The sequence below is a fragment of the Syngnathus leptorhynchus genome, chromosome 10, assembly GCF_054491065.1.
Source record: "Syngnathus leptorhynchus isolate UIUO chromosome 10, UIUO_Slep, whole genome shotgun sequence".
Lineage (NCBI taxonomy): Eukaryota > Metazoa > Chordata > Actinopteri > Syngnathiformes > Syngnathidae > Syngnathus > Syngnathus leptorhynchus.
The window spans coordinates 10,180,044-10,199,585 of NC_141204.1; the positions used below are offsets into that span (position 1 = coordinate 10,180,044).

At 38.8% G+C, this 19,542-nt stretch overlaps 1 protein-coding gene across 5 annotated transcripts in view; it reads left to right on the forward strand.

Moving 5' to 3' along the window:
* Nucleotides 1–318: 318 nt before the first annotated feature.
* Nucleotides 319–19,542, forward strand: part of cdh23 (cadherin-related 23) — a 120,548-nt gene continuing 101,324 nt past the window's right edge. For 3 of the 5 annotated variants that reach the window (XM_085921744.1, XM_085921741.1, XM_085921743.1), the window contains exons 1-3: nt 708–889; nt 7,941–8,031; nt 10,158–10,232. In XM_085921744.1, coding sequence (XP_085777870.1) covers nt 7,950–8,031; nt 10,158–10,232 — 157 coding nt within the window. In that variant the 5' untranslated portion in view covers nt 708–889; nt 7,941–7,949. Of the gene's footprint in view, nt 463–707; nt 890–7,940; nt 8,032–10,157; nt 10,233–19,542 lie in introns of those variants that run through there. The other 2 variants (XM_085921742.1, XM_085921745.1) reach the window with 2 other exon arrangements.

The window sequence follows — 19,542 nt, forward strand, 5'->3', positions numbered from 1 at the left end:
GCAAGTGAAATCTAAACTTTGTGAAAGTTTTCATGTTTTTTCCTACTGTGTTACGCATTTTACCAAAAACGGAATTGCTCTTATGAAAAAGCACTGAACTACCTTCTACAGGAACAAACTTTGTGCTCAAGTTACTGTTTTTGATCGATGTATTTTTTTTTTTTTGCCACAATATTGAGTCACTCACCTGTACCAAAGCGTGATCAGTTGTTACATCAAGTTGCATAACGAGCTGCACGCTTTGTGTGTGGCTCCTTTGCAACATGGCGAATGTGTGTGCATTGGGTGATGACCAGGGCGAGGTGCACGGTGCTCGAGTCAAGGCAGCGGGAGAGATAGTGTAGAGAGGCAGGGAGGGAGAGAGGGAGGTAAAGAGGGGATCACATTCTTGGTGAGGCGTCACAGCGGGACAAGAGATCCAATCTAGAGGTTGTCAACCAGAGACGGACCCGGACGAGGAAGGTAGGATTAGAATGACTTTAGACTAATTACCACCATCTTCATCATCATCAGCGCAGTATGGAGTTGACTCCCCTGTGGGCTTTGACTGTTGCGTTGGAGAGCGTTTTTTTTTTTTGGGTGGGGGGGCGGGGGGGTCGTTTTCTTGTCTTAATAGCCCATTTCTTGCGCATTTTAAACCACGCTTATTGAACACTTTGGATTTGTTTTACTATACTTGTAAATAATCCTGAATATTAATTGGTTTTAAATGACTTGGCAGTTCAATGTGATGACAAAGTACATTCGAAGTTTTCCTACAACTTCTATTATGTAGACTCGGGCGTAATTAAGTGGAGTAAATGGTTGATAGGGCGCATGCGCGGTCAGAGGTGTCAGGTGAGCTGTATTATCTCAGGTAGCTGCACAGTGACTTCAGACGTGCCTGCTGGTGAGCACTTACTTATTTATGGATCTGTAACTCGATGCGACTTTAGTTTAATTCGGTGATGGCGCCACCGTTTTTCATTTTAAATGCAATTTTATGATAACAGCGTGGTATTAATTTTTTGTTTTCATTGGTTCATTCATTTACAGATCATTTACCTTTTATTGAGTCCAAAAAATGTATTAAAATTAATCCAACATTAGTGAAGACATGTTTGATGCAAATTGGAAAAATGATGTTGTATGTACGTTTTTAAATGATTATGCAGTAGATGACAGCAGACTCCATTAGATCTTTGGATAGAATCATATCAATTTTATTTAAGTAGCACATACAAGCAGAAGTAAAAAGAATACACAGGGCTAAAAAACAACAAAAAAACTAAATCAAACCTATATATTCTTATTTAATTTACAGTTGTTCTACTCTGTTTATTGTTGATGAAACTTACTGGCTAGACATAGCCTGTCTTGGTTTTATTTGCTGGTTTTCTTTCAATATGTCACTCCTGTTAAATCTAAGAATGGGAAAGACTTATATTCTAAACAAATGTGTAAAAGAAATATTGTTATTGTCGTTATTACTTCAAGAAATACGGGTTTTATGAGTGTGATATGCTGCAAGCTACAGCCTTTTTCCTTATTTGTTATGTAGTGAGCGTATGTCTCTGACTCTTGGTCTCTCTGAGTGTCACTCTCATTGAGCGTCACGCTCATGAAATTCATTCAGAATACCGAAAAAAAAAAAATCTCAAATGGAGAGTCCATATCTGACATGCTGACTGACAGACTCAAATGGAACACAATATAAGGAAGAGAGGACTGTGCATTATGAGGTCCCGGAGAGGAGGCAAGGCAATGTGAGCTCAAGGAAGGACTTCAGTGTTATCAAATTGGAAGAGGCGTAAAAGTGTCGAGTGGGGAAAGGGAGAGAAGGAGATGTACGATGTGGAAAAACTTGTTTATTTTGTGATGGTGGTTGCTGGAATGGTGCCTGTAATAATTCTTGTTGCGTTGCCATGTGGAAGTTGTGATGAGCTTTCATCCTTTGGGGATGGCTCAACATTCATTGCCAGAGTGTTGAAGACTTCTAAATATAAATTTGTTTTGCCCATAGTATATGTATTGGATTAAATAAAATATATGTTCTTCATCTTTATTGCTGTAATGTATCTGAATGGGCGGCTCGGTGGCGCACTGGGTAGCACTTCCGCATCACAGTTAGGAAGGTGCGGGTTTGATTCCACCTCCGGCCCTCCCTGTGTGGAGTTTGCATGTTCTCCACACGTGAGTGCCGCGTGGGTTTTCTCCGGGCACTTCGGTTTCCTCCTACATCCCAAAAACATGCTTGGTAGGCCGATTGAGCACTCCAAATTGCCCCTAGGTGTGAGCGCGAGTGCGGATGGTTGTTCGTCTCTGTGTGCCCTGCGATTGGCTGGCAACCAGTTCAGGGTGTCCCCCGCCTGCTGCCCAATGACGGCTGGGATAAGCTCCAGCACGCCCGCGACCCCCGTGGGGACAAAGCGGTTCAGAAAATGGATGGATGGATGTAACTGAAGGGTTGGGAATGGATTTGTAGATGCGTTTAAATTTGAAGAGTGTTATTGAACATATCATCTGTTTTGGTTGATATATTTTTATACAGGTATAAAATTGACACCTGTCACAATTAATAATGCCTGTTAAAATTCTATCTGCAAAGTTAGCTGTGCTCTTGATGAGGATTATGAGAGATGTAAAAGTAACAATGTGAACTTAAATTGCAAAAATATAACATATCTTTTAAGTTTGCAGTAGATTTCAGTAATGAGTCAAACGGCAAAGTGTTTCTGTTTAGGTCTGCTTTGTACAGTCTGACAACTACATGAGTGAAAAAAAAAAATCAAAAGAAAAAAACCACAGTGATTAAATACTTTTGATAGCTTTCTAGAAGTCTCTTAAAATATTTTGAATATGTGTGATTCCAAGTAACTTTATTTATTCTAATGAGTTTTAAATTCTGCCCAGCCTCTAGCCAAAATTCAGCTGTGATTGTCTTCATCTTTGCGTGATCCAAATTAGAAGTGTGAACAAAATGGATGGATGGATTAATCATTTAGACATCCGAAGGTGAGCGATGGATTAATTTCATTGTGCACAATTTAATCTCCGTACGCCCACAGCATATAATTTCATGAATCATATGTACGCTTCTGTGGAACTAAATTCTGCCATAAAACAAGCTAGCAGCAACTTAAATGGCAGGGGTGTGTGACAAATTCTCATTTTTATATTCACTCACGGAACTTCTGTCCAGAAATGTGACTGGTGACCCAAGACAGTGAGGGGCAGAAGGGAGGTGAAGTGTTTAGATGAAAAGGTCATCTGTGCTGAGGACGAGCTCCTAAATGGTGTTTTGACTTTAGCACAAGATAAAAAAAAAAAAAAAAAAAAATCAGCTGTTACAAGGGCGCTCAGACTCCACGTGGATGTCGAGAGAAACAAAAGGGAGATGAATGAGTTTCTCCAAGCCATTGTCTGCCCTCTGACACTGTCTGTTTGTGTTTATTTGGTCTTCTGTACACACAGGCCTCTGCTGCCAATAAACAGATTGCAAAATATGTTGGTCAAAGAGACTATAGTTGATAGACAACCACAAAAGATTGACTAAGAATTCAAGGACTGAACACTATAGATGATTAACACTATTGAATGTCTTTCTTGACACAATAATAACAGGTTTTAATGCAGTGCCGCTTGAGGGATCAAAGGTCAAAAGAATTTCATGTTTTTCTTTATTTTGGCCTTGCCGCTGACATGTAGAAATCTTTTCATAATTTCTTTTCCTTTGATTGACATTATTGACCGTAGATGATGAAATTGAGCATTGATTAATGTTTTTTTTTTTTTTTTTTAAATTGTTGGACTATTTGTCCAGCTCTGGTCCTTGAAGGCCACTGTACTGTTTGTTGTTTCATTCATGTGTGTTGGAGAAGAGAGACGTCTAAAACGTGCAGGAAAATAGTTCTCCAGGAACAGGTTTGCTCACACAGTTGTTCACAACTTATTGAACTGTGCCCCAACCTTGCTTATGAACAGCTGAGCCTTTCAGGGATGCTTCTTTCATTCCCACTCAAGGTCATACATGTTTACATCTACTTGGTGTTTTAGAGCGTTTCTCAACTTCAGCATTCCAACAGTTTGGCCATGTCTCAGCATTCTCAGGCATAAAAAAATCAGAGAATATTAGACCCAAACAACATTGAAGAACCAACAGTTTGAAAAAACAAATATATTGCATTGTGTTTGTTGTGTGTTCAATTGAATAATCGAAAAGGAGTGGCACATCATTAAATTCTGTTTAATGCAACTTCATTGGGATTGGCTTTTGTTGTCACCGTTTTACAGTGTTTGACCATATCGTTTTATTCATGAAGCACGACATGATCTGCTGTCAAAATGTCACCATGTCATTCAAATGAGCTTTGCCAAGTCAGCCTTTAAGTGTCATGTCATGTTTGAGATAAAGAGATCAGGAAGGTGGGACAGAAGTCATTACGCAAGCTCATCAGAGCAGCACTGCACCGCCATCCCACTTGACAAAGCCGAATGTCTGTTAATCTTACTGATCACCGTGCTAATGACTGGCAGCTTTTTCATGAGCACAGAAGAAAGACTGAAAAAGATCATTGATTTGCTGGGATAATCTACAACTGAGGCACACTTCCTCAAGTAATTGGACAGCTTTTGAGGTTAAGGCCAATTAGAAATAATGGGCATGTAATCAATAATTTTCTGTAATTCTGAACAAACAGCATCTGCATATTTTCCGGACTATAAGGCGCACCGTCAATGAATGGCCCATTTTAAAACTTTGTCCTTATATAAAACGCACCATTAATGCATCATGTCAGAATTTTAATCCAAATCAAATCATTCTCCATTTTATCTTTTTTATTTCAACTTCAGAAGCAACAAATGACTTTATAATCACAAATAATGGTCCATAATCTTTTTGATTGCACTATAAGGCGCACTGTTGGCTTTTGAGAAAATTTTAGGTTTTTAGGTGCACCTTAAAGTCCAGAAAATACGGTACTCACCTTGTACAGCCTTTATCACAGATTACTCTTAAATATGTTGTAGAAGCACCGCTCATTAAGTAGACGTGGTGCTAGATTAAGATGTACTGTGCTCAGGGGGCCGTGTGTGTTCTCAATAGTCTACATTTCGATCAGGGTTACCTACAGGATACCGGATTTAATTTAATATATCCAAAATAGTTCCATCTATCTACTCTTTTTCACTTGTTCTCATTGGGATCCTTGGTGATTTGGTGTATAACACAATTCATTTTGGGTTGGTTGCCTTCTCACACTGGTCCTCAGCCAATCATAGAGTTTTCCCAGGTGACCCCAAACCTCTTCCATCCAAGTACGAACCACAACTGATGCTACCAAGAGCAGACAAAATTATGTCTTCTCAGAGGTGTATAGCAAAAGAAAAAAAACATATAGATTCAGTAGCAGCAAAATAATTTGAATTGACCTGCTGTATGAACAATGGCTAAGTAGACATAGAAAGTGACAGACGATCAAAACAAATGACAAAAAAAGGCAGTGTGAGACTGGCGTGAGAAGCTGTCATGGATGAAGGAGGTGAGCATAAGATGAACGCGGACCCTGGGAGAGAAGTGAAGACCTAATAAATTGTGACAGTATAGTCAGCGGAGTGGGATAGTACCACGGTGGGGAGTAGCTTGCATCAGCATTCACCCCGCTGCTTAGTCCTGTCCTACACAGTTTAATTGCCGCATCCATAAGTGAGTGAGAGGAACATCCCAGCATGTCCTAATAGTGTTTTTACACCAATCACTAACCTGTGTGCATGCCTCACTTAATTGGATTCACCCCTGCTCAGATGGCTGAGATGTGCCACATACTCATTCAAATGAATAGAAACAAGACAACTAAAAGGTGGCATGGTAGTATTTGCCCCAGTATGCCCCCTGAATGGTTAAACGTAGAAAGACTTGAACTCTTGGGAATGTAGAAACAAATTGACTTTTCTTTTAGCAATAAAATAACCTGAAGGAAACGAAATGGACTGAAGGCAGCATGTCACAGTGGCTAGCATATCGGGAAATGACTTTATTTGATGAGTAAGTCTTGACCCAGCCTTAATATCAGTGCAGACATCATGTACTTGTTTTTGTCCCATATTTTATATTGGAGATTTTTTTTTTCAAATTTTTTTAAAATAAAATGCAAATATTTTCTATGCATTGTTACAGTATGTGGAAAAAAACAATCCAATAAGACAGAGAAAATCAATTAAAAGCAAACATACAAAGGCATTTACTATAATATAACTCTTCAATATATTTCATCTCCTTAATATTATCTTGTAAATCTTTGTTTTGTCTGAATTTAATCTCACGTGGTACCTCTAAAAGCAACATTATGAATAGACAGGAAGCAGCGACATAAAGGAGCATGTGCATTTTATATTTTACTGAGTGTATATCTGTATTCTTCTATTTTATAGTCAGATAAGTAGAGGGAAAAACAGAGGTATGTGCTCCGCATTCAAGAGCTACTGTCATCTGAAACACTGAGGGCACTTGGGAGTTGAGAAATTTAGAAAGATAACCCTTCAAAATTAAATTGCCAACATTTAAGATTGGTCAGTATTGCAAGGCTGCACAAGGACATTGGTCGATTGTAGAAGGAAAAATAAGAGTAAGATGAACAACATGAGTGTTTGTGGCGGTGGGGATGGAGACAGACGTCATGAAATGGTTTGCAGACCTTCAAAATCTGTCTAAAGTGTCTCAAATTCATCTATCAAAAGTATTTTAAGTAAGAATAACCTGCGTTGTGCCACAATGATCACTTTAATCGAGGTAACGCGTGGAATGGCATTTCAAGTTGATGAAACACAGACTTGCATTATGGTTAAATTATTCAAAGTGAAAAAATATGTCTCAAGTGAGCAATGAACTGTTTCAACAAGACTGAAAGTTCACTTTTACTCGATTGCTCGAGGAGACTGGCAGAATTAGGTAGAACTGAGAATTAAACCACTGATTATAATAAAAATGCCAGAGTCGAAGCAGGCAAGACTGGAGTCTATTTAAAATAAAATTGGAAGATACCAGAAACAAGGGCGGCAGAGTGTGCAGGCACTGGAGCGGGTCAACAGACTTGCACCATGAAGTGACAGGCTTGGGACGAGGTTAGAAAAAAAGAGACGTGGAACAAGGCGATGACAAAACAGGTGTGGTGACGGACAAATTGGTGAACACAACAAAGACCTTTACTTGGGCAGGTGATACTTTATAAATGACCAAACGGGTAAAGGTTGGATGGAAAAGAAATACCTAGGTGAGAGCATGCACACATCAGGAAAACAATGACGACAGGCTAGACAAAGCACAAAGAAATATCAAAGTCAGACTCGGGAGTGCAATTAAAAAGTTCAGGCCATACTCTTTGAAATCGGAATAAGATTGTGTGAAAGGCAAGGATGGAGGGAGGGAGGGACTGAAAATGATCATAGGAGGCTCAAAAAACACTGGACGCAGATGAGAGGCACAGGTAGGAACGAACATGAGGACTTATTGTCTGAGGGGGCTTTGTCAGAAGGCCGATGGCGAGCGAGTGAGGAGAGGGCGTGTGCTTCCCGCTGGGTCTCGCTCATTCTCTCAAAAACTGGTGCAGTGGCGGCAAAATGGCAAATGGATCCAAGTGAAGGGAAACGGGCAAGACAAGATAGGAGTGGACTTCATCAAATAGCTTTCAATTTCAAAATGCAAACGAGGGTGCTGGTGTCAGGATCTAAAATCAGGAAGAAAAAGTCAAAAACCAAGAAACTAAGTGAAAGTACAAAACAGTGGAGAGATGACAGGACAAAGCTTAGCTTTACACTACATGGGAATAAATCAATGCAAAGAACATAAACACTCATATGAGAGTATGAAGTTTAACACATCTTTACCGATATCGAATCATGAATCATGAAATACATGAAAAAGTCAAGGACTAAATTTTTGTGGTTTTTTTTGTGTTTTTCAGGTGCAGGTGATGTCATTGAGTCTGGGCATTGGTAGCAGGATGACATTTGCCAAGCTCCTTCTTCCTTTCCTTATTTTACATTCATGTGAAGGTGAGCTCTTCTGTCTATTAATATTCATTTTGAATTCAGCAAAGACTATAGTTTCGATTCTAAAGGAGCGGCATACATTTTGCTATATAACTTAATCACCATAAATCCCTTTAAACAATGCACTAGATGATCTGACTAGATTAGTAAATTAGTTTACTAATGCCAGAAAGATAAGGGTGAGATTCAGAATTAACGATGGATATAATTTGTCACTGAATTCGATTTTTTTTTTAAATCTCTGTCAGATATATTAGTTGTTACAAATAAAACATTTTAATTGTGAAAACCTTTTGTTCAATGTAACAATTTACCATCGATCATTTTTTTGGGGGGGGGCAACTTCTCATAACTACTTCTCTGAGAGGATTCTGTTCCGCCACAGCAAATAAAGCTACCTTGTACCTTTTAGGATGCATTTTGCTTTCAGACAGTGCCGTTGCTTTCACATTTCATCATTTCTGCCAGCCTTTCTTCTTTCTGTTCTCCTTGTTCCTTATGTGCCTTGTCTGTGATTGTCCTACACACTTCTTCAGAATGTTTTTTGTGTTCTTGCTGAGTGTGCCCTATGAGCATCTGAGTCGGACATAGTGAAGGAGCTTTAGTGCAGTGGAAAGTCACGCTAAACGTCTCACAGTGACAGGCAGGAGACACATCCAATCACACGCCGCGGTGAAGCAGTAGAGAACGTTATTAAGTGACTGCCACAACATGTTTCCATCAACCGCCATGAGTTGATTTTCTGTTGTTGTTTCTTTTTGTTTGTTTTAATAACTGGACCCTTGTGCCGTTTCTTATCTGACACCTTGTGTTTGCATGCTGATTTTGTTCAGACATCATTTTTCTCCCTTTTGGTGTCTCCTCATCACCTTCACCTTTCTCTTGTCTTTACCAATCCATTAGCACATTGAACCCGTGCCCTCGCTCGTCTGCTAAACTAGATAGATGATCGTTACTGTAATTATTTACCAGCGACCATTTATCCGCATTTCATAATGCAAGAATGACATTTGATCTTCCGAAACCCATTTTCACAAATTTGTAGAGTTGTAGTAGAGGGTGCAGTATGGAGGGTATAAACAATCGTCGTAGAGAGCGAATTATTTGTTTCTTCAGTGAGATGATTAAATAAGATCAAGCAACTGGTCAAGTTGTGGCAATAACATGACTCCCGTGCATAACTTCATTATCATTCGTCTTTGTTCAATGTACGAGGATTCAAGGCACAACCAGTGAGTGAAAAGTTGGTCACTGATGTTATAGCAATACGTACGCAATTATAGCAGATAGATGGCTCCTGGCTTATATGTTTGTTATTCTTCACCTACAAAAAGTAATGGCTTTTGGAAAACTAAGAAAAGTTTTGTATTTTCAAACTTCAGGTCGAAGCCAGTGCGAGTGATTCATGACTTCAATTTGATTTCTCTCTCACGTCAATGAACATCTTCATATTCTGCACCTTCTGTATGTCAAAATGGCAATGGAAATTGTCTTGTATATTTTAATGAGAAAAGAATTATAATTTATTAATGTAGCTCACTTCATTTTATTTATTAGGATCTCTATTACCTTTAGAAGACACCCTAAAGTTAAATTGAGGCATTATTGTTATTGTTACTTTACATTTTACATTGATTTTTAAAGGTGAAGAAGTATCAAAATAAATAACAAAAAAAAAAAAGATTGCTCCATTCCATATTTTGCATTAAAAAAGCATAATGGACATTGTGTTTGACAATTTGATGTTTTGAATGATAATAAATTCATCAATGTTTGGATGATTAATGTAGGATTTCATGCACAGTAAAAGTAAACAAATGTAATTACAAAACGTTAACTGTTTTTTTTGGGCTCCTTGCAAAGGTTTGGTATGTTCTGAAAATATGTCCATAACCTGTATGCCTCTAACCACTTATAACGATGGCATGGCAAACTCCTAATCAATGATTTCGAGGTGCTTTGGAGTTTTCTCACTTCACACGAGCACGTTCTTCTTATTTTGCTGATAACATTAGCTAATACTTAATACGACTAATAAAACGTGTGCAGTAAAATGTTGAAAAAGAATCCATCAAAAGGTTTTAGGCTATAATAGGAATGCCTGTTTTTTTTTTTCTTCCACCTCACAGGATCTAACCAGCCGCCACGTTTCTTGAACTACTTCTTCTCGACATACCTTCTGATCTACGAAGATATGCCTGTTGGTGAGTCAGTGTGGGCTGTCACAGTGCTCTACATCACGTACAACTGTACATTGAAGAAAGTACCGTAAAACTATCTTTGTCATCTCTCCTCTGAGTATTGTGAACATAAACTGAGAAAGAAAACAAACCAAAGGGTGTGAAAATAAGAAGGGAGAGTGATCGCAACCAGCTGTCTTCTATCCGGATGTTTTTATGTGTACCTACTGAGAGCAGGAATATATTTCACTTTTGACTGTCAGTGCTATAATCCTGGGGTAGTCCGATTTTTCAGACAGATACAGATATCGGTGATGATCTTAATACAGTATAGTATTCATATAGTGAAAGTATTCTAGCGTAGCTAAATAAACCATCACAGGCATCTAAGAGACCTCCATAACATTTATTTGATGTCATCCCTGGTGGTTGGAGAGATTGACAGAGCAATTTGATGATGCTGGATTCTCATCATCTGCTGATTTGTCAAAAGCCAGGAAATCTTTTTTATTAGATTGATCTCAAGGGCAGGTTTTTTTGGGTTCTTGTTTTACTCTGTGTGTGTGTGTGTGTGTGTGTGTGTGTGTGTGTGTGTGTGTGTGTGTGTGTGTGTGTGTGTGTGTGTGTGTGTGTGTGTGTGTGTGTGTGTGTGTGTGTGTGTGTGTGTGTGTGTGTGTGTGTGTGTGTGACATGACATTTCTCCACTCCTTAAAACAGTGGGGTGGCTCCTCAAGGCCTGTTTTCTCAGATTTCAATCATCCAAGTTGTTTATATGCTGCTCACTAACAACTTGAAGGACTTTTTCTTTACTCATGAGTGAAGGACGTCACGTCTTCATTATTATTGCAAGCAATCTGGACACCTTTGCTCTCATCATGTTTATCATTATCATCTTAGTTGTCTCTTCACTGCTGTAGCTGGGGAAGGGCATAGTTACAGTGTGAGGCAACAGTACATCATCATCATCATAACCCTAAAAGCAGTGTCAGGTTTTGGCAGAGGTCCATCATTTTTTCCAGCTTGTGTATCAATAAAGGGTCGGGCTGTGTTGTTGGGTGCTGCTCATTTCCCGAGCTGCTCCGTCTGGGTTGCCCTCTGACCGTGAATCATTGTGTCCTCTAGCAGCTGGGCTGTGCTCCAGGACAGTACAATCCAGCGGTCCAAAGCTCTGTCAGTCATGTCCCTGGCCCAGCCAGTGATAGATTCTTCAGCGGTGTGATGATGAGGGTGGGCCGAGAGATTGGACAGTGACTGTTTGTCAAGATTATTGTTTATTAGCTCAGCAGATGTCCTCGTCCGGTAGGCACTCTAATACATAAACACACGAGGCCCTGCACAAACACACAAGCAAACTGCTTTCATGTGTTATGTGAGCGGTGGGTGGATCATGTCCTAAGTCACTATCCAGCAACTGATACAGAAGCATTGAGAGTTGTTTTGGGGCTGGAGTTAGTTTCCGTTTTGATTTGAAGAGATTAACACACTTCTTAGTTGAGTGGAAAGGAGGTCACGGTAGGGGTGGTTAAATTAACTAAATTAGTTCATAACGACTGTACCTGGCCATTATTTTTACTTTTAGCTTTAAACACATTGTGTATATGTCTGACTTCTTGGACGAGAAATGGCGTGACAGAGAACGGTGATCAGATATCCATAGCCACTCAAGTTACTTGGCGGTTTGTTTGACTCAGTGATGACGTAACAGCATAGGGTCTAAGTTGTACTTAGTTGCGAAAGATCCTTCCCAAGAACGTTCAATCTACGTGCTGATACACTGTCTTGATCTGATTTCAGTTTTGTACGCCAGAAGTCATTTTTAACCCATGTTATCTGTATCATGAATGGATGAATTAAGGTCAATAGCAGGGCCTGCTCGTCCATTTGGAAAAATAGGCACATGCTAAGTGGAAGAATAGAATTAGATATAAAGATGCCCAATTAATAATAACAAAACCAAATAAGCAGAGGTAGGGGAATACTTGACTTTGACCATTACATTTTGTGGCATCATAAATTAAAGACAATGCCGTGTTCATTTATTTTGTAAGCATTTGGATCCTCTCTGGTGATAGTAGGTCAAATCCATGCATGTTAGCTCCCCACAGATAATTTTTTCAATTAAATATGTATGTGCACTGCTAATTAATGATTTCTTCACAGAGGCTGACAATGTGTATCATCTTTGGAATAGTTGTTCTGGTTTACTTCTGTATAATTGCACTCTCGCTGATCTTCTATCACTTTCATTCAATGGGATTTACTGTCAATTTCGAAACATTGATTGGCAGTCAGTACTACTAAGAGCCACCAAATATGTATGTGGTGTATGTAGTGTGATCATCCGCTAGCATACAATGGCAGATTGATGACGGTTTAGCATGTCAGGAGTTGAATTCCATAATTAGACGTTGCTCTCATCTCTAATTGCCTTTTGCCATGATCAAGCAGATTAAGCTCTTTTTTTGAGCATAGTAATCACAGTAACTTTCAGAGATGAGACTATATTTGTTTGAAATAAAATAATTCAATCCACCCGTGAAGTGTTAGGTCAGTATTTATTGCACTTCAATTTCTAATGATTAAATTAATCAGATTCAATTGGAACCTTTTATTCAGTGAATCAAAATTTATAAAGAATGTGAAATTCCCTTGTAAGGTTTGAAGCCCAAGAGGAATGATAGTAAAGAGATTACACCTTGTGCAAATTATTCTTTTGCATGATCTGTTTCGAGATGCAAACATCCCATACAGACATGTATGCTGCCTGCTCTGCTCCTCCAAACTCTGCTATTGTGATTGTAAATACCTGCAAATTTAATTATTTCGGTGGTATTCCTAATTCAGCAATGATTAAGGAGCTGCAAGTAGCCCCAAGGAAGGAACATGTTTACAATGTGTGTCTGTTCTTGCTGCAGCCAACTCCCCTGCTGTCAGCTACTGAAGGCACACTACATTTTAACTATTGCTTGTCAATACTCTCCAATGGTCTTCCTCAGCTTTCTCCTTCAATATAAATTGATTGTGCAACATTTCTGCACTGAAAGCAAATCACTATAGCAACCGGTTGTCGTTAGAAGCTGCGTGCTGGTTAGAATGGTTACTGATTGTATTTTCCCAAAAGTAGACCTGACACTGACAAATTGTTTTTTTGAAGTAATGATATGCCAAAATAAAAAATTTGAATCAATTGGCAATCCATATGTTTCACATGGCTAAATCTCCCCGTAAATTCTCGATCTATATATACAGCCATGTGTCGGCATACGTATTAGGAGTCGTTACGGGATTTGAAAAAAAGAGTATGGGATTTCTGATTTCTTAATATTTTCCAGCATTTGTTACAAGTATTTAATTGGTCTGTTAAGTCATCTTTTATCCAGTAAATGCTGAGCAATATTATTTTAAGATTACTGTGGGCTCTATTCTTCCAGATTTTGAGTTGTGTTTTATCAAAATCAGTGTGAATATGAAATGACTCCGAGAGCATGTTTTGCCCAAGACAGACTTTACCTAAGACTTTTCCGCCTGTCTGCTTCCTCAGATCAGGTAATCTAAAGCTGAAATGAATATAAAACCAAGCAGGGATAAAACAGAATCAGCTGTGATAAAATAAAAGGGTAATCAAGGTAAAGAGGAGGAGTTGGAAGAAGAAGGCAAAAGCTTTTCTTTTGAGTGGATTCACTTTTTTCTGGGATTCTGGCCAGTATCCAGGGCCATCTATCCATGCTCTAGATATTGGTAACTGACTGCGCAGGCCAGTGCAGGAGTCTGTTTACGCTCCCACATTCAGCTCTCATTTAGTCCAATTGGCATGAGATGTATCTGTCCTCACGTTTTCTGCCAGCTTCAGCTCTCTCTCTCATCGTTTGTGAGTTTGAGTTGGTGGATGAGCGATGAAAATTACAGTGGCTGCCTCTTTCTTACGTTTACAAATCCTATCTATCAGCTGCAGAAGGCAAGTACCCATTCCTGTGGTGGTTTGAACTACCTGATCTCTGCGGGAGATTTTGTTTCAACATATTCGGCAGATATTCTTAATGACTACTGCTTTTTCTTGCCTACCTCATTTATAAGGATTCTCGTCTTCTTACTTCCGGATACAGCTTTCTACTGTCACTTAGCTGTCCCACACTCTAATGTCAACTGACTGCCACTGATGAGGGACCTCTGTTTTGGTTTAGTCAATCATCTCTTATCTCTTGCCCATACCTTGCTCATTCATTCTTTTCCTAGGAATAATGGGGTGCATAGCTCAGCAGCGTTTGCAAACACATCATCCATCAGGCATCGTGCACGATTTTCTCAGCACGTGATTCGTTAGTGTCATAATGAAGCATCTCGAGGCTCAGCGTTCTCCATATTCCATTCAGGTCACAAGACAAGTTATCTCAAGGCACGTTTCAGGGAGCAGGACTGAACCACTTCGACATTAATCTTTGGCCCTTGTGCTAAGCACAATGCCCAGCAAAACAATGCAGCAAATAATTCGTTTCCTATAAAAATGGGAAGTATTTAGTTTAACAAGGCTAACCTTGAACTTATAAACAGATTCTTTTGTCCAGACAATAAAAGTTTTTAGTTGTTACCTTGCTGACAGTTTCGACTGCTACTCCAGTCTAAGCAGTCGAAACTGTCAGCAAGCTAACAACTAAAAACTTTTATTGTCTGAACAAAATAATCTGTTTATATTCATTACGCAGACATGGTGAATCTCATCGAAATAACCTTGAACTATTTTAAGATCCCACTAAGAAACAACATAAGATTTTTCTTAGTCGTAAACAATTGTTTACAGACTCTAAAATGGTCTCTGTAGAAGATACTCATTTTACACATTGTAATTATTATGGCTCTGTCTTTCTTACTTTTTCACTTTATAATTTAGATCTCTGAGGGACTTGGGATCTTATTGGATTGTCAACTGATTTAGTTCTTTGTTTCTAAATTTGCAACTTTGTCCTAGTGGAGTTCAAACTTCTGCAGAAGTAGTTGAGTTTTGTGTAACTGCTAGAATAATTTTCTTAGGAATCTGAAATTAACTGGATGGTACTGTAAAGAAGACTGCTGTTGATATTACTGGAACTAGTTTTTATTTATTTATTGGCTATATTACAATAACTGTCAATAACAACAATGATGATTTTGTTATTATTGTTTATAGGGAAAGTGAGAAACAAGGTGGTGATTTGTAGGGCTACTATATAGGAATATATAATATCTGGAGTAAGAGAAGAAGAGTGATGCTCATGGCAAACGTCCTTTCAAATGCCCTTTCAATCCAGGAATATGATAGCAAATCTAAGAAATTGTAAAGGACTGTAAATTTTTCAATGTATTGAATTTTATTTATCGTCATTGTTATAGTTTTATGACCATCTGCTTGAGCCTTTCTGAATTAAACACATTTTATGTAGAAATTGATTAAAAGTGCAAATAGATAATGCATCTCCGTAAGTATAAGGCATTATTTTGCATTCTATGTATGGAAGAAGCCTTGACGGCTGTAATAAAGATGGAGGCATCTTGTGCCGCTTCAGGTTTGAATTAGAGGCAAAACAAAAAAGGGCAGACCGTGACCAGTCATGACTCTCCTTCTACGTTTTCAACTGGCGTTCACAATTGGTTTGCATTTGCATTTTCAAAGTGCTGTTCGTTAAAATAACCCTTTTTATTAGTGTCTCGCAATGATTTCACCCTTTGGCCTCCTTTTTGTAATATGTCGTGGAATTTTGATTGCAAATATTTTAAGATGTTTTAGAGACAGAGCTCTACCCCCTCTCTCGAATGAAAACACATATTGCTTCTTTTCTGTTTTTCACATTTTCTGTATAATGACCTCACCGTTTGTTTCTCTGACTGCAGAAGCAAGCCAAAAAGCCGCTGGCTGTGTGTCTAATAGTATTGTGGGTGTTAAAAGTTAATTGAAATCGTGTGAAGGAAGGGAGAGCGATACCAAGGTGAGCAGTGTTGCCAACGAGCCAATCACAGAGCTGACTTGCATCAATGTGATACCGGCAGAGCGCAAGCTCTCTGACATTCATACTCATGACCAATTCAAGGCGTACCATGCCTCTCACCCAAAGTGAGTTGGGATAGGCTGCATCTTGCAACCTTGAACAGAAAAAGCAGTTGAAAATGAATGAATGAATAAAGTTTATGGTAACCAAATGTTTTACGCTCAAGGCACATCAACATTTGTTGGACTTCAAAGTGCATTGTTGCGTTTAATGTCTTACACAGTTGTGTAGATCCGATAAAATTATTAGCCCTGCACCCTTTTCATGGCGGTCATTTATATGGCTGTATATATACTGTTTGGACACATTTCAAACAGCACAGCATTTTTTTTTTTAAATTAATTCTCTCAAGTTTTCTGTTTTGAATGTGTGTGAGCGTGCATGTTTATGTGTGCAGGCATTACCACATTCTCCATTACAAAGAGGGGCATTGCTGGATGGCAGATCAGCTTTTTGCAGCTGCTTATCTGGCCCAGCTGGGTCACAGCTGATACCAGCCTGAGCCACACTGAGCAGCTAACCTGGAAATTGATGTTTCACATCAGCAACCACCCCTTTTTGCTCCACTGCAGGCCAGCTATAGGTGTGAGTGGAGGGAATGCGTTGCATACATGTTGGTGTGACTGATATACTCTAGTTCATCTTTTGTGTACCTATCATGACTCAAGTGAAGTTATGCTGCGATGTGATTGTTAAAAAGGTTCCATCAAGTATTTCTTCTGCAAATGTAACAGTCACATTTTTTCAATATCAAATTAGAAACAAATGAAAACAAATCTGTATTTTTGGTTTGAAGAGGTTAATTTTACATCATGAAGAAATTGAGCACTCAACTTTCTTTGTCAACTCTGGAGAGGTCTGTTCTGATTGAGATGTTTCTTCCATATGGTCTTCGCTGCTATGCTCCAGTTCAATTCAAAGTTGTTGGCAATGTTCTTATAGCCGGCCATCTTTTTTGTGTGCTTTATTTACTTGGATGCAAACAAAGTTCTTTGGCAGAAAGTGCTATACTGAACATCCAGCGAAAAAAGAAAAGTGTGAGAGCGATATCACCAAATTAACACAGCCACCTCCCATTCACACAGGAAAGTGAAAAAACTGGGATCACTAACGGGTCACATGAAAACGGGGAAGGAAATGTTTAATTGGGTCCATTTATGACAGTTTCACTCGATGTTGTAATAAAATCTATTACATAATACATAATGGCTTTTTTTATATAGGCGACATTTAATTTACGGTTCTGCAAGCCTCGCATTGTAGCAAATTTTTGACCATTTTAAACAGACCTGAATTGACCCTGATAAAATCTTTTTTAATCTGAATATCAGCTTCTCTTTCTTACCTAAACAAATATGCGTAAAGATGTGCAAAATACACTTTGGTTTCTATAAATATGCTCTTGTCAGCTAGCTATTCAAGACATATAAACTTTTTTGGTTCCACAAGTTTGTTTTGAAGGTAGGGAGCGAGAGAAGCTGTTACTGTCCAATCAACTTTCTCATATTCTTCATGTTCTTCTGTTGTCTCCCTTTACAGATTGACCAAGAGGTCAATTGCCAATTTACCAGTGCCATTGTCTTCTAAGAGGCAACAATATCAATTTTGGCTAATTGGGACCTTCAGCTAATGAGCACTGCACATAATGACTTCATTTATAATCTATAGAACAAGTCTGGCATCTTACAGAATGAAAAAAAAACTCCGACTGCAATAGTGTAGCCAGACTTCAAAATTCAATGGACATGTGGCACACAAACATACTGTATTTTATACACACATCACACATTTCCATTTGTGGATTACTGGAATCTCTTCTCATTTTGGTCTTCTCCCTCTTAAGGACCGTCACGCATCAAGTGATGCGACCACTGAGCTGCAAATGCTTTTCACGAGTAACCAACCGCTGACAACGAGTATTGCTGTGATTCAAAATTTGAATTCAAAGTGAACAACAAATATCATTATTTCGGTGAGTTGTAAACATGGCAGCAACAGAAGGGGTAGAAGTAGCTCAATTCTTGCTTGGCCACAGGCTTTGAAGTCAAGGCAGATGGGTTTGAGTCCCACAAAAAACCAAAATGTACAAAAGTCAACTAATGTTTGTAAAGGTGCTAGTCTGCTCTCTGTCACTGGTGCTTTCGAGCATGGGAGCATCCCCAAGACCGCTTCTCGAGTGTTGTAACACTCTTAGTGAACCGCTTTTACCCTTAATCACTCCTTGCATACCCGCATATAGGTGATCTGGTTCTATTTGTGTTGCGCAACACAAAGTATACACTGGATTTGACTTTCCCTCTGAGGGAAACCAAGAAGTAATTCAGAATTTTAATTCACTTTAATTAACTATACTTATAATTTACCATGCACAAAAAAAGTAAACCACCCAATTGAGCTTTCTTGACCAAAAGCCAATGGAATATCCAAACTCTCTCCTTTCCTCAGGGACCTTTGCTGTCTTTGTATTATTACCTGCAGCGTCCAGGGCAATCTGCTTCTTTCTTGACAATTGTTCCATGTTGTAATCATAATAACTAATGCTCTACAGTACGTACACGAGCAGCCTTAAAACGTTGCTTCCAGATAAGAAGACCAGACATCGCCATTAGTTTGGTTCACAGTTGTTCAGATCAATCACATTTGATTGCTTCGCTTGATGTGAGGCGGCTTATACGTGCATGTTTTTGGAATGAATTGGTATCTGGAGAATACCCACACAAGTATGGGGAGAACATGCAAACTCCACACTGAAAGGCCTGAGCCTTGATTTGAATTTCCAACCTCTGAACTGTGAGATGGATGTGATAATCCCTTGTCCATTGTGCTGACATCTTGTTCTCAGAAGAAAGTAAATTTGGCATTACCTTTGGTAATAAATAAATAAATAAATAAAATTTAAAAAAAAATACAAAAATATACTCAACCACTCCACGGTTTACCCTGCCACTCCTCCAATTTTGGCTGGCATAGGTTTTAGTTTCTTGTTAGGCGGATAATGAAAAAGGTTGGAGACAAGAAACTCCCTAATTCAAATGAAAAACTGTTACTGTTCTACCAACGCAGAAAATCCTTATCTAAATGTATGCAGTGTTAAAGAATTTTGGTGGTTGTCCAACTTGGACGTTTCATAGTTACACCCTCATACTTGTACCTTCAGCCCAATATCACTAACACAGACCAAATGATATGTAAACAGGAGAAAAAAACGCATAGAGCTCCTTTTGTTTCATTGTGACTGTGTTTGTGTGTGGCCTCACAGTGAAGGTGACATGTTCCATTACCTGACCAAGATTTAGCTCAGTCCGAGGTAATAGTCA